The sequence below is a fragment of the Alosa pseudoharengus genome, unplaced genomic scaffold (genome assembly GCF_046254945.1).
Source record: "Alosa pseudoharengus isolate Yale_2024_CS ecotype anadromous, Long Island Sound unplaced genomic scaffold, YU_APseudo_1.1 YU_APseudo_1.1_scf_3, whole genome shotgun sequence".
Taxonomy (NCBI): Eukaryota; Metazoa; Chordata; class Actinopteri; order Clupeiformes; family Clupeidae; genus Alosa; species Alosa pseudoharengus.
The window spans coordinates 31,771,347-31,785,086 of record NW_027468718.1 but is presented as its reverse complement, the minus strand read 5'-3'; the positions used below and the strand labels follow the sequence as shown (position 1 = coordinate 31,785,086).

The following is a 13,740-nucleotide window of genomic DNA, read 5'->3' as shown; positions in this document are numbered from 1 at the left end:
GGCAGGGACTTACTATTGCAAGCAGAGTACTGTATGTATGATGTATGTGAGTGATGACAGTGAAGATATGTGTGTGGGCGGGAGGGGAGTGGAGCAGTGACTGTGTGTGTGTGTGTGTGTGTAGTGTGTGTGTGGGTAGGTGGGGGAAGTGTGCTGTAAGTATGTAGAGGATGTGTGTTGGAGAAGATCGATCCTGAAGACAGTGTGCTGTGTATGTAGGGGGGGGGGGGGCAGTGTGCAGCAAGTATGTAGAGGAGGCTTACTGTAGCAAGCAGTGTGCTGTATGTATGTGAAGTGATGACAGTGATGATGTAAGTGTGTGTGTTGGGGATGGGGGTGGGGTGGGGGTGGGGGGGGCAGAAGGCTAAACCTTCTGGGGGGATGACAGGGGAGATGGGAGTTCAGGGGCAGAAGGCTAGGCAATCAAGGACATGGGTAGATGGAGGAGAAATCAAAAATAATAAATAAAAAGTTCAATGGAGATGTGCAAAAGTTGGAGAAAGTCAGATATGTGTGTGTGTGTGTGTGTGTGTGTGTTTTGACGTGTGATGAAATAAGAAAATAAATAAAAGGTCTGTAGCATAGGGAGAGGGATGTAAAAGTGCTAAAAGTCTTGTAGGTGTGTGTGTGTGTGGGGGGGGGGGGCAGTGTGCAGCAAGTATGTAGAGGAGGCTTACTGTAGCAAGCAGTGTGCTGTATGTATGTGAAGTGATGACAGTGATGATGTAAGTGTGTGTGTTGGGGATGGGGGTGGGGTGGGGGGTGGGGGGGCAGAAAGGCTAGGCAATCAAGGACATGGGTAGATGGAGGAGAAATCAAAAATAATAATAAAAAGTTCTATGGAGATATGCAAAAGTTGGAGAAAGTCAGATATGTGTGTGTGTGTGTGTGTGTGTGTGTGTGTGTTTGTAAAATAAATAAAATAAATAAAAGGTCTGTAGCTTAGGGAGAGGGATGTAAAAGTGCTAAAAGTCTTGTAGGTGTGTGTGGGGGGTGGGGGGGTCATGAGTGCTGAGTAGTGAATGAGTGCAAAGTCAGTATAGTGTGAGTTCAGAGTTGGGAAATGTTTGAGAGTGCTGAGGAGTGAATGTGTGCAAAGTCAGTATAGTGTGAGTTCAGAGTTTGGATGGCCTGGGGATAAAAACTTCTCCTAAGTCTCTCAGTTCTGGCTTTGTGACTACATAGGCGTCTTCTTGATTTCAGTGGTAGGAATAATCCATTGTTAGGATGAGAAGAGTCCTTCAGAATCTTTTGGGCTCTTAGGAGTACTCTTCTGGAATAGATATCTTGTAGAGCAGGGAGTTGAGTTCTTATTGTACGTTCAGCTGAGCGCACTACTCTCTGCAGAGTACTACAATCTCTAACTGTGGAGTTCCCATACCAGGTGATGATGCTACCAGTTAGAACACTCTCAACCGCTGAAGTGTAGAAGGCCTTCATGATGGATGTAGAAACTTTGAATTTCCTTAGCTGACGAAGGAAGTAGAGTCGTTGTCTGGACTTCTTCAGAACATATTGAGTGTTAACAGTCCATGTTAAGTCTTCAGTAATGTGGACACCAAGGTATTTAAAACTTGTTACTATATGTGTGTACTGGGGAAATTTGATTTTTTTTGGTGTTAAGTTTATGGTGTATTTTGTTCTGAGAGAAAACTGAACCATGCAAGGTTTTCCGTATTTAGATTTACAAAGCTTTTTTGTTTAAAAGGTTTTTTTGTTCTTATGTATAGAATTAAAATGTGTTCTCCAAAACTGTCCAGTTGTCTGTTTTTGTGATCATCTACCCATGGATGGCTACAACATTTGGTTAAGCAAGCCTATGACTTAACAGACCTGGGGGGTATTCCAAGTACATGGTTTAGTGATAAACCTGGGTAACTTAACTCAGAGTAAGTGGTAAACCTCCTACAACAAGAGCCCTATGGTATTGTTTTGTTAGGAGAATGAAGCCATACAGCTCTTCTATTAGGAGGTTTACCACCTACTCTGTGTTAACTAACCCAGGTTTGTCACTAAACCTCGTACTTGGAATACCCCCCTGGTAAGATGCCTAAATATTTACACATTTGCCTATAATAATTATCTAAACAATTATTATTTATTCTTAAAATATTTGCTGGCACAAGGAGTTTCATTAATTATATTTCCCTTTATGCGTGCATGACGATAAACTACTTGAACTTGAACTAATGCTGCTTGTGGAATATCAACAATATACATTAAGTGTTTAATATACGTAGGCTATTTGTTGTAAGTAAAAAGTGATTTATATATTTCTTGGTTACAAGTAGCCTAGGCTAGCCTACAAGTTAATAACAAATAGAACAGAAAGAGGTGGAAGGTAGCCTAATAGGCCTAGGTGGCATAACAAACATTTCAACAAAACAAAACATTTCCAAAGCAACTGAGGTCGACAACGGATACTTGTGTTTTTATTTGGCGTTTTACCTAACTTTCCACGAGACAACCATCATGACAGCGCTACACACCTAGCACACATACCTTTACACAAGACAGTTCTGCAAGGCACAACGTAACTTAAGCAAGACAATGCTGGATAAACAAAAACATGTTTTACAGCAGAATAATATTGGCCAGACGTCGCCCTACATTCAGCGTTGTAAGTTAATAACCCACTTTCTACAAGCCACGTGTCTTCCTAACATCCCGACATTGAAATTGTATTTTCCAACGAAACAAATAAAGACAAAAAATAGCTTTGTTCGTGATCTGTCTAGAATCTTTGATACCACTAGCCAACTTCCGCAATACAGTGCCACAAGATAGTACGCGACTTCCGCAAGACAGTGCCGCGAGACACTACGCAACATCCGCAAGACAGAGGACAGGACAAAAGTACGGTACAGTACAGTTTCGGCTCTAACCGCCTCTCGGTAATCTGAGTACCCAGAAGTTTGCATCATATTGCGGGTGACTTTGTAGTTTAGAGCCCTATTTCTACTAGCCCTGCTGTCTGTACCACGTCCATTACGGACACTATCATCACGATTACCACTGCAACCCCCAAGCTATGTTGGGCAGAGGGTCGAAATGAGGGTATGCTTAGTGGACACCATCGTATACACGCAGACGCACCTCCATTCAATAGACGATCGATCATAATCTCCAAAAGGATATTCTCCTTCAAACGTTTTTCAACATTTGGTGTAGGCCTATTTCTGCTTAATTTATGCTTCAATTTATGCAACACTATGGCCTGCATCGCTTCCGCATCATTACAAACGCACATCTTTGTGTTTCTCGCGTGTAATACAAGTATTTCCTGAAAACTTTGCGCAGCGATTTTGGGTTTGAATGAAGCTCTGGATGTCTAGCACATAGTGGAGCAGAGTACAAATGAGATGCGTCACCGTACTTGGAACTATCGTCTATTTTAATCAGTATCGTTGTTTGTCGCAATTAAAAAGTCTCAAGGGCCGGATTACGTTATTATTTTGACATACGTGGGCCGGGTGTTTGAGACCCCTGGTCTATGGGGTGGCTTTCAATTTATTTTATTGTCTATGTAAACATTGCTGTGTCCATATTTGGGACAGAAAACAGGGCTGGAAGCGTGCAGATTAAATGCCTAATAGTACACAATGGTGAGAGAAAGTCAGGGGTGCATTGCAAAGGTCATTTAGTGGTGACACCTGCAGTAGGCCTACGCCTACATGTTACAGTAGCACTAGGAACCTACGAATCTAGGAACCAATCGTGTACAACTGGCAACAGGTTGACGTTGCCTTTCTCCATATATGTCTGCTTAATGATGCCAAACACAAAATAACAGAATATGTATCAAATTCGTCTAATTTAATTATTATATAAAGCGTAGATTGTAATGCTTTTTGGTAGCGGCTGCCAAGAAGACTGCTCGAGATAGAATGCATCTGCGGAACCTGTCCGGAATTTCGAAATTGTGACACCGATAAAAGAAGTCGGTGGAAGTGTTGGCTGGGTTTTATCACCCATATTATTTTAGGCGCACTTTGTCTATGGGTTGACCCGAACAGCTTCTACGCTTAATGTTATTTACCATAGTCATATTCCTCGCTGGCGGTGCACAGCTCAAAAATGGACGAAAGGTAAACATGTCTTCACATATCCGATAATGACAACGAAGAAGAAGTGGTTTCAATTACGGGTGTGTTGATAAGCTAAGTTAGCCACTGCTAACTTAGTGAGGCGTCCGGCCAGCCAGCTTCGCCTAGTCTAGCCGGTTACGTGGATGTGTAGCTTGAAGTTACAGCAAACAATGCTGGTGTATGACAGACTCATTTGCTCCCCAACTACAGATCCATCATACTCGCATTAATACCAAGACAAGGCGAAATGTCATTCATGTAGATGGGATAGCAACTTCTGGTACCGTTTTGTCTGTTTAAACCGTGTCGACGTAACGTTAAATTTCCTGTGTGTTTTGCTACATTGATTGAAAATGTGACTAGCAATAGTAAACGTTAAGCCTAGCCAGCTACGCAATGCTACTGATGGCTACCTAGCTAGCTAAACAGGTAACTGTATTGGTTGACGGCATACACCCTATCAATTCTAACTGGTTTTCTGTCCATCCACCCGGTAAAACATAACGTAAGATTATCCAGTTAAAAAGCTTACCGTGCAACTCGTTTGTGTGTAGTATTTTACATGTAGCGTTACATGTGTTTGAAACGCGTTTTTGTATAAAGAATGAGACGTGTCATTCTGGGATCTGTAGCCTATCATGTAGAAGAATAAGGCCGAATGTTACAATGATGCATGCAGAATGCCTGCTCATATATAAATAGCCAAATGCAGAATTAATGTCCACACCAAGGATCAGCTAAGCATGACGGAAATGTATTTTGACATTTCGTGATAAAGTGAATGGACTACGGACACGAATTTCCTGCTCAGTTATGTGTATTCTACTAAACCTGCCCATGTAATTGAGGCGATGCAAGCTAACCAAATAGCGCGAGGGCGTATGCCTGTTAAACGAATATTTTTTTTACTTCGACACTGCAGGTATAACATTAGCTTCCAGTATCACATTACTAAGTGCACAGTGTGACATTTCCTGGTAGAGAATCAGATAGGCTTGCCTGTCACTGGCATAAACCATCATGTTTTACTTCGCAGAATTGGTGACTGAGTGAGAGGAGACACATAAGCCCTCCTCTGTCTCCACCCTGTGACACCCCACCCCACTCCTGGACAGCTCCGTCCCTTCCCGGAGGCCACGATGGAGAAGCCGTGGAGGTTGTGGGGGCCTCTGGGCCGCTGCATGCTGGCCACGGGCTCATGGCTGTGGGGCGCATGCCGCATCTCGTTATTGGCGCTCATTCTGACCTTCCACCTGTACGGCGGCTACCTGCTGCTGGGGCTCATCCTGTGCTCGGTGGCCGGCATCCTCTACAAGTTCCAGGACGTGCTGCTCTACTTCCCCGACCAGCCGTCATCGTCGCGCCTCTACGTGCCCGTGCCAACGGGCATCCCGCACGAGAGCGTATTCGTTCGCGCCAAGGACGGCGTGCGCCTCAGCCTCATCCTGCTCCGCTACACCGGTGACCCAGGGGTCACAGACCCCACGGCCCCCGCCCCGACCATCCTCTATTTCCACGGCAACGCGGGCAACATCGGGCACCGCGTGCCGAACGCGCTGCTCATGCTGGTCAACCTGAAGTCGCACGTGGTGTTGCTGGACTACCGCGGCTATGGCAAGAGCGAGGGCGAGCCCAGCGAGGAGGGCCTGTGGCTGGACGCCGAGGCCGCACTGGACTTCGTCATGACGCGGCCCGAGGTGGACAAGACCAAGGTGGTGCTGTTCGGCCGCTCGCTAGGGGGCGCCGTGGCCATCCGGCTGGCGGCGGCCAATCCGCACCGCGTGGCGGCGCTAATCGTGGAGAACACCTTCCTGAGCATCCCTCACATGGCCGCCACGCTCTTCTCCTTCCTGCCCGTGCGCCACCTGCCGCTCTGGTGCTACCGCAACCAGTTCCTGTCGTACCGGCAGGTGGCGCAGTGCCGCATGCCCTCACTCTTTGTCTCGGGCTTGTCGGACCAGCTCATCCCGCCCGTCATGATGAAACAGCTGTACGAGCTCTCGCCCGCGCGGACTAAGCGGCTGGGCATCTTCCCCGAGGGCACGCACAACGACACGTGGCAGTGCCAGGGCTACTTTGCCGCCCTCGAGCAGTTCATGAAGGAGCTGCTTAAGAGCCATGCCCAGGAGGAGACAGCGCAGGGCTCGGCCAGTGTCACCATCATCTGAGGGAGGGAGGGAGGGAGGGAGGGAGGGAGGGTCGCAGCAAAGACACCTCTTAGACCTCCTCCATGGGGTTGCCATTATCTTTGCGCAACACATCCATCATTTGGTTCTAAATCAGAATGTACACTTCTTTTCTATCCTTTTCAACTTGTTTGTTTTCGTTTTCTTTTTCCACTGGACAAACCTCACTGACTTACGCCAATGTAACCAGACACAGCAATGGTAGGACCGGCACGTGTGTGGAGACATGGGAGTAGAAATGTAAAAAAAAAAATCAGAGTGAGACATTTTTTCTCCCCTTAAAGCTACAGTGAATGCATGAGAAAAAATATAAATTATGACCGTACCTATCTGACAGTGTATTTATGTTTGCCTAATATATACATCTGACTGAAGCTGATCAGTGAAGTTATATGAAATGTATTGATCCATTGAATTACTATTTTGACGTACAGGGGAGGAAGGCTATCTAATTACAAAATCGTGATGTTCGATTTGTGGTGTGAATTGGAGTGTGCGCGTGTGCACTGTCAAACTCTTTTAACTAAAGAAATCAAAGAATAATGATTATTTGAAATTCTGATTCATGATCTAAGTGCATAATATCCAAGCCTTCGGGTCAAAGCATTTAACATCCCTTTTGCAAATGGATTAATAGACAAGACAGGCTATCTTTTGAAATTAATCCAGAAATAAATTTTCAGAACGCAGTGTTATTCTGTAGTAGCAGACTTCTCAAACAAAGCAGTGGGGTGTAGAGATTGAGGTGAAGTGGCGGTGATCCTCGGCCACAACCTATTATTATTTTGGAAATAAAGTATGTTTGTGAAAAGACCAAAAATTACATATCTTTGCACACATTTTTGGTCCAGTAAGTATTTTATGTTGTTTTAATGGATGCAGACCCCTTTGGAAACCCTCACAGAATGAATGCCCCAGTCTCCCTGACTTGCCATTCAAAATATATGCTGCATTACGACAAAAGTCCAACCTGTTTACCAGTTCGTCCGGATGTAAATAACCATATTACACCATCAACTGTGCTGCTTATCATCGTACTCTTTTTCCCTGATCTTTTCCTGATTTTGGATATTATAGAGTTGGGCATGTACAAAAAAACTTCTAAATGTTTGAGAGTTTGCCTGTTTGAGTCGTATTTATAGGTTTTTGGGTAGGTCGATGCAAACACTAGGAACTGTGTGCCCCTATATTCCGACAGACTTAAAAAAAAAAAAAAACGTTTTGTGGCGTGCAAGAACAGCAAAGTGGTCCTAAGCTTGTCTTCCAGAGGCCTTTGGCAGCCATACTAGCAGAACATGGGCATGAGGGAGGTACCACCACTGCCTAAGGGGCATTCAGGGTATGAGGGAGGTAGCCTACTACCACTGCCCAGGAGGCACAAAGCCATTACAGTTCCTGGTCTGCACTGTCCTGAGCAGATTTCTTGTGATTTTGTTTTTCTCCCTTTCTTAACATGACTGTGCTCTCAACAGACTTTGCTCTGTGTTGGTTTGGTTCTGATGTACAAAAGTAAGCTATGATAAGTTTCATAAAAATTATTTTCTAATCATTTTTCATATTTCATATGGTGTCATATTGTAAAGTGATACAAAGTAGGGATTTGTAAAGCATGGATTAACATGTTATTTTTTTTCTTTTTTGCCTTACATTAACAACTGTTTCATTTGGCTTATTGAGCACTTTCTCTGAGTGTCCTATGTGTATCTGTGTGACTCTGTCTGTATGTGTGTGTGTATGGGGGCGGCTGGCAGTGTGTGTGCACGCATATGTATGTGTTTGTATGTGAAGGTGTTCCTGTTTGTGATAAGTCCTGATTGGAGCCTGGAATTTGTAAGAGACATACTGATATTTTCTTATGTATTGATTTTGATTGCAAATGCAGTGTAGATACATTATCATTAGATTGGATGTATGTCATTTAAGTATGACTCTTAAATTCCATTACATATATACACTTTATTTTAAGTTAAATGTTCTTTGTATTTTCTTGACCTTGATGTAATTTAGAACCGTACTGGTTAACCTTAAATCTTTTCCATTGAAACTCGGCATCAGATCAACTAGAGAAAAGGTGATTAGCATGGTCCTATTCCATTATAACCACTTGACCTTACATGGTGCGAGCTAAAGTGTCCAGTGTCTGACTTGTGCGAGAGGTCACTCAGAGACCACAACTAGGTGAATTTGTTTGCTCCCATTAATGTGTGTGCAGTGTAACTTGAAATGACTAGCGAGAGATTACGTAACAGGCCATTCTCAGAATGCCAGTGGTTGCCTCTTTCTGTGAGTTAACTGGGCTCCAGGAGCTTTGACGTGGATGTGATTTAATTGTCCGAGATTGTAAGGGGAGCCCCCTCTGCTGCATGTCCTTGGACTGATCTACTGGGCTTTGTTTCAGTTCCCATGGACCTTCACACACAGCACACACACATAATACACACGCACATACACCATCCATTATCTTGGTCTTGTTAATAGCATGTCTTTGTTTTAGTTCCTTGATTATTTGGTGCAATTATTATTTGTTATTATTATTTGTTTGTGTTATGATGACTGGAAGTTTTATGTATGGTAACAACATATTAGTTACCATAGCCAATGCTTCATCATGACTAGGATTTGTTGACAGCATTTTGCCTTTGGCAAGTTTCGTTCGATGTCGATTTGAAAAGCTTGGTTGTGTTTGTCCTCCTCATGCTTGTAATGATCAACAGCACATGTATTAGCAGGGTGTGTATATTTTCTCATTTCATTTGATTCTTTTCTGTGCACTCAGTCACACTTTCTGTTACTTGTACAGTTACAGTACATGCAATAAAGACATGTAAATCTAAGGTGCTGCTATCCACTGTGCTATCTGTTAAAGCGTCCATTTGTGTGTGTGTGTATGTGTTTTCATAATGAGATCACTTCCTTATTTACAAAAGTGATTTGCCAGGAAATAAAGGAGAACAGCAAACAACAGTTTCGTTTTTTCTGTCTACAGGACAACTCAACTTCCTCATTTGTGAGTGGGAGTGTTTTTTCCCCCCTTCACCAGGCTTTAGTGTTTATCTGCTTTTGTTTTCATTGCTGTTAGCTCCTCTGATGTGTGCTATCACTGACAGTCTTTTCAGGCAGGAATTCTTCTTTTTTGGATCTTTAGATTTCTTCCCCCCGGTTTTTTGAGTAGTTGTGTTTAGGCCTGTACACTGGTGGCCGGAGCTACTTTGGTTGAGTGTCCGCTGAGTGTCCACAGGGGCAGGGCTCGGGACCTCAGACCCTGCTTTCATCTCATGTCATCGTGAGACTGGACGGGACTGGGATGCGAGTACCACTGGGCCCCCACCACCGCAGTTTACCGCAGACCGAGAACTGAGGTCAGGACTAAGGCAACGATGTTTTTTGTGTGTTGAAACACCAGTGCATAGTATTATTGCAGAGAAGAAGGAATTTTATTAGTTGTTAGCCAATTTTTTTTTTTACCATACTGTATTTCAGCCTGGTTTCCTCTCCAAGTGGGACAAGGAGTAAGAACATCAGTTTGAGGCTATTTGCCTTGATTCCCACTAGCAACAGCTGCATTTCAGCTACGAGAGCTCAATCATCAGAAAACGGGCAACTAAGCAAAGAAACACCCAGAAGAGAAAACGACCTCATGCAGAGAAAAACCTAAACAGACCATCTGAAGAACAGTCTTCCCAAGAGCCATGCGGTGTGTGTGAGCGGAGCTCCTTTGGCATGCTGACGGAAGTTTCAGGCCGCGAGGCGGTGAGGGTTGGTCGGGGTCCAGGCGGGAGGGGGAGGGTGCCCTGGGTGGTGGCGCTGCTGGCCCTGGCAGCAGTCACCTCGTCCTCGTTGTCGGCCTTGTCGCTGTACCACGTGCTGGCGCTGCAGGCGGAGGTGGAGGGCCTGCGCTCGGAGGTGAACCGCCGGCGGGAAGAGCGCTTGGGGGCACCAGAGGAGACCCAGCAGCAGCAGAGAGCCACAGGGGAGGACTGGACCCAGGTCAGTCAGTCATTGATTTCTGCAAGCAGTGTAGATTCTATTGTGAGGGAAATGTATCTATTTTTGTGTCTAATGCAGATGGACAGATTTTTTTTTTACAACTTATGAAGAGCTCTGTTTAGTATTCATGGAATATACTTGCTTTCAAATTTGTGCAAGAGGAATTTGCTTTTGGAATTCAGCTCGAGTGCTTAAATCAGCCTGTCTCAATGTTGATAACAACTGTTTTTTCATATGATTAAATGTATCCAATTGTGAGTAATTAATGCAAACATTTGTATTTTATAAATGTAACAATTTAAACATGTCCACATACCCACAGACAGGGCAGGAGAGGCAGCATGATGCCACAAGTGAAACTGTGACTGACAAGTCTGAAAGACATGCCAAGAGAAGTATCGGGGAAGGCCAGGCAGGTAAAACAGTTGTTAAAGCACATATATTTGCATACAGAGATGTAGAATAGTATTTTTGATAATAATAATCAGGAGTTTTACTTATTTAATGTAGGCTATGTTGCAACATACTGTAGCCAGATGTCTAGAAATGTCTCACAGCTAATAAAACTCAACTTTACTTTTTTTTTTTAACACAGCTTGCACAACCCAATTCTAAAAGTAAGACAAGAACTCAATATAGGTGCCAGAAAATATGAAATACAACGTTGCCATATTTAAGGGCCTTTTAAGATGTAAGAGTTTAGTGTCAAGCGAAAGAGCTGAGTCATAATGATGTGGTATAACTGTTAACTGCTTCTTAGTATTTAGCCTATTCTGAGTAGCAGTTTGTGGTTTCAACACCTTCACATACATTTACATTTGTATAAAAAATAAATAAAAATAATGTGATGCTTAGATGACTTCTATTGATAAGGCCAAAACAAGCATGAAGGGAAGCGACGCAAATACCATCCCATAACTGTAATTGTGACTTTACTCTTTGTTTCCTCTACAGTATTGCAGCCCTGTTTGCAGATCTTGGCAGATAGCAAGAGAACAACCTTTCAGAAGGGTGAGGAACACAGACTGGGCTTCCCCCTCTCTTCAGAGTCCATCTCTGCTGTTTGCTGCAGCCATGGTGTTTTCGGGCTCCGCTGTAATGTAATCACAGCACTGAGTCTGCCTTAGAGGAAGGGGATTATCGGCTTTTCGGAGGGAAAACTCTTTTACATGTCATACTCTGACCTGATAAGAGGTCATGTCCTGGACTGATGTGGGAAATATTACCTAAAATGTCGCATTGCATGTTAGCATACCATGTTTACCCTCTTTAAAAAGCCCCACTGAGTCAGCCTTGCCCTACAGGTTCAGAAAAATAAAATCCCCCTCCAAAAATTCCGAATGATGTTTGTGCACCGGTAAAAGTTCAAATAAGGTCAGGGTCACAGAAAAGGACCATCCGGATGTTGGTCCAAAATGGCAGTCTATGACCTCAGGGCAGAATAGAGAAAGGAAGGTGCCAATTTAAGTCATGTCAGAGCTAGTGTGATTAGCATGTGTTGTGGATTATCGATGAAAATGCTACAACACACACATTGCTAATGCTAATCTCTCCTGCTGCTCTGCTGTGTAGAGTTTGCCCTGGAGAAGCACACAGGCATCCCCTGGCAGACAGGCCTGAGACGAGGCTCCGCCTTGGAGCTCCGTGATGACATCATCCAGGTCAATGAGGAGGGCTTCTTCTTCATCTACAGCCAGGTAAGCTCATTCTCCCAGGGGGCGCTAAAGACACTTCACTTCTCACATCCACGTCTCTTTCTTTGTGTTTTTGGATGAGAGGAATTGTGTCATTGGGAAATTAACTACTGTATGACATTAGTGGCCGTGGTTATGTAAAAGTTGGTTCTTCGGACTTGTATTTTTGCGGTACAACAGAGTCATTTGGGATGGTGTTTGCTAATCTACTCTAGGTATACTACACTGATAAAATGTATGCGATGGGACACATCATCGTACGCATGAAAAAGACAGTGGTTGGGGACGAGCGCCAGTATGTCATCCTCTTCCGCTGCATCCAAAACATGAGCCAGCTCTACCCCTTCAACACCTGCTACACGGGAGGTAAGAGAGCCACAGTGATGCCGGGCCGGAGGCCAACGCCTCAGGTGGGAGATGCTGGGGTTTAGCATCTGCAGAATTTGCAGCATACTGTATGACAGTGGGTAGCCTGCGGAGGATCAGACAGAAGAGAAAGTCACAGTATGTCTGGCTTTTCACGAAAGCCACAGTCGTGCATATTTTCAAACTTGTATGACATTTATAAACCTCAGATTTAAATGTACTTGCTTGCGTAAAATCTAATCGCCTGATGTGGTTAATCTTTAGTGCATTCACAGTTGGAGGGGTAGGCCTACATAAATGGACTCTACATAAACTCGTCAGGTCTGCGTTATTGTCAGCTAGAGATGAATGAATTGCCCATAATACCAAATCTCATTTCTCTGTCCAGGTATAGTCAAACTAGAGGTGGGGGACAAGGTGGAATTGCTCATCCCACGAGAGTCTGCCGATGTGTCTTTGGGGGGAGACTTCACCTTCCTTGGAGCCATCAAGTTGGCCTGAGCATTGAGACTGGAACTAGAGGATTTAGCACACAAGTGCTTGTTTCCACAGACTGAACTATTATGGTAATGCTGAAATTCATGTAAGAAAACCCCATAAAAACATATCAAGGAAGATGGGAGGAACAGATATACCAGTCTTTTGGGCCATTCTTGACTTACTGCTTCAGTGACCGTCAAACTGGGAAAAGTGGGAAAGGTCTCTGCCCTTGACAGACCTTCCCAGGGTAGACCTAACCTAACCTGTACCTAGGCAACACAACTCCTACCTGTACCATAACATGCAACAGAACAAAAGCCTTCTGGTAAATATTAGTAATGGATATGAAGTGAGAGCATCATGAAGTGCATGCCAGATGTGGGAAAAGTCCCTTCGTTATTTACACCCCTACTTCTCGCCTGCAACTGATAACTGATGCCCATGGTGGATTGTACATTTTACTTTAGCTGCAGGAACAGGAAAAAGATCACACACACACACACACACACACACACACACTGGACACACAAGTAAACAGCACACACATGAACCACTGGGAATGTGTACAAAAGTTAATATTGGAACCACTCTGATTTCTGTGACCTGATCCTACCTGAAGGTACATTTTGTAGTGCAATAAATGCATTTGCAGATCACTTTTGTTTTTCCATGTTACATTCCTTTTTGATATGATATGCACATCTTGTAGGTCTTCACTAATCACTGCAATGATTTTGGCACAATTAAGTAGACCAGCATCAACTGCGGTGCATTACCCGTCCAAACAGGCTTGCAGCAGCAGCAGTGTCTGCATCACTTGACTTACTTTTAGCAGCTCACGCTAATACAAACAGGAAGTCTTGTCACTTGATCAGCATTTTGAAGTGCATTCACTTGATTTGCATATCAGTGTGTGTTATTTGAGAATGTACGAAAGAT

General features: G+C 44.0%; 2 protein-coding genes across 3 annotated transcripts; both read left to right on the top strand.

Annotated features, from left to right (window-relative positions):
* The first annotated feature begins 3,916 nt into the window (after positions 1-3,916).
* Positions 3,917-6,273, top strand: abhd13 (abhydrolase domain containing 13). Of its 2 annotated transcripts, none has more exons than XM_076264043.1 (2): positions 3,917-4,088; positions 5,125-6,273. In XM_076264043.1, the coding sequence occupies exon 2, from the start codon at positions 5,228-5,230 to the stop codon at positions 6,254-6,256; it is 1,029 nt and encodes a 342-aa protein (XP_076120158.1). In that variant the 5' UTR covers positions 3,917-4,088; positions 5,125-5,227; the 3' UTR covers positions 6,257-6,273. The 2 variants fall into 2 exon arrangements, with proteins under 2 accessions (XP_076120158.1, XP_076120159.1); XM_076264044.1 differs by lacking the exon at positions 3,917-4,088 and adding an exon at positions 4,176-4,368.
* A 3,068-nt stretch (positions 6,274-9,341) lies between these two features.
* tnfsf13b (TNF superfamily member 13b) lies at positions 9,342-13,457 on the top strand. Its single transcript, XM_076264042.1, has 6 exons — positions 9,342-10,261; positions 10,584-10,677; positions 11,216-11,272; positions 11,834-11,958; positions 12,171-12,321; positions 12,710-13,457. The coding sequence occupies exons 1-6, from the start codon at positions 9,995-9,997 to the stop codon at positions 12,820-12,822; spliced, it is 807 nt and encodes a 268-aa protein (XP_076120157.1). The 5' UTR covers positions 9,342-9,994; the 3' UTR covers positions 12,823-13,457.
* Positions 13,458-13,740: the final 283 nt, after the last annotated feature.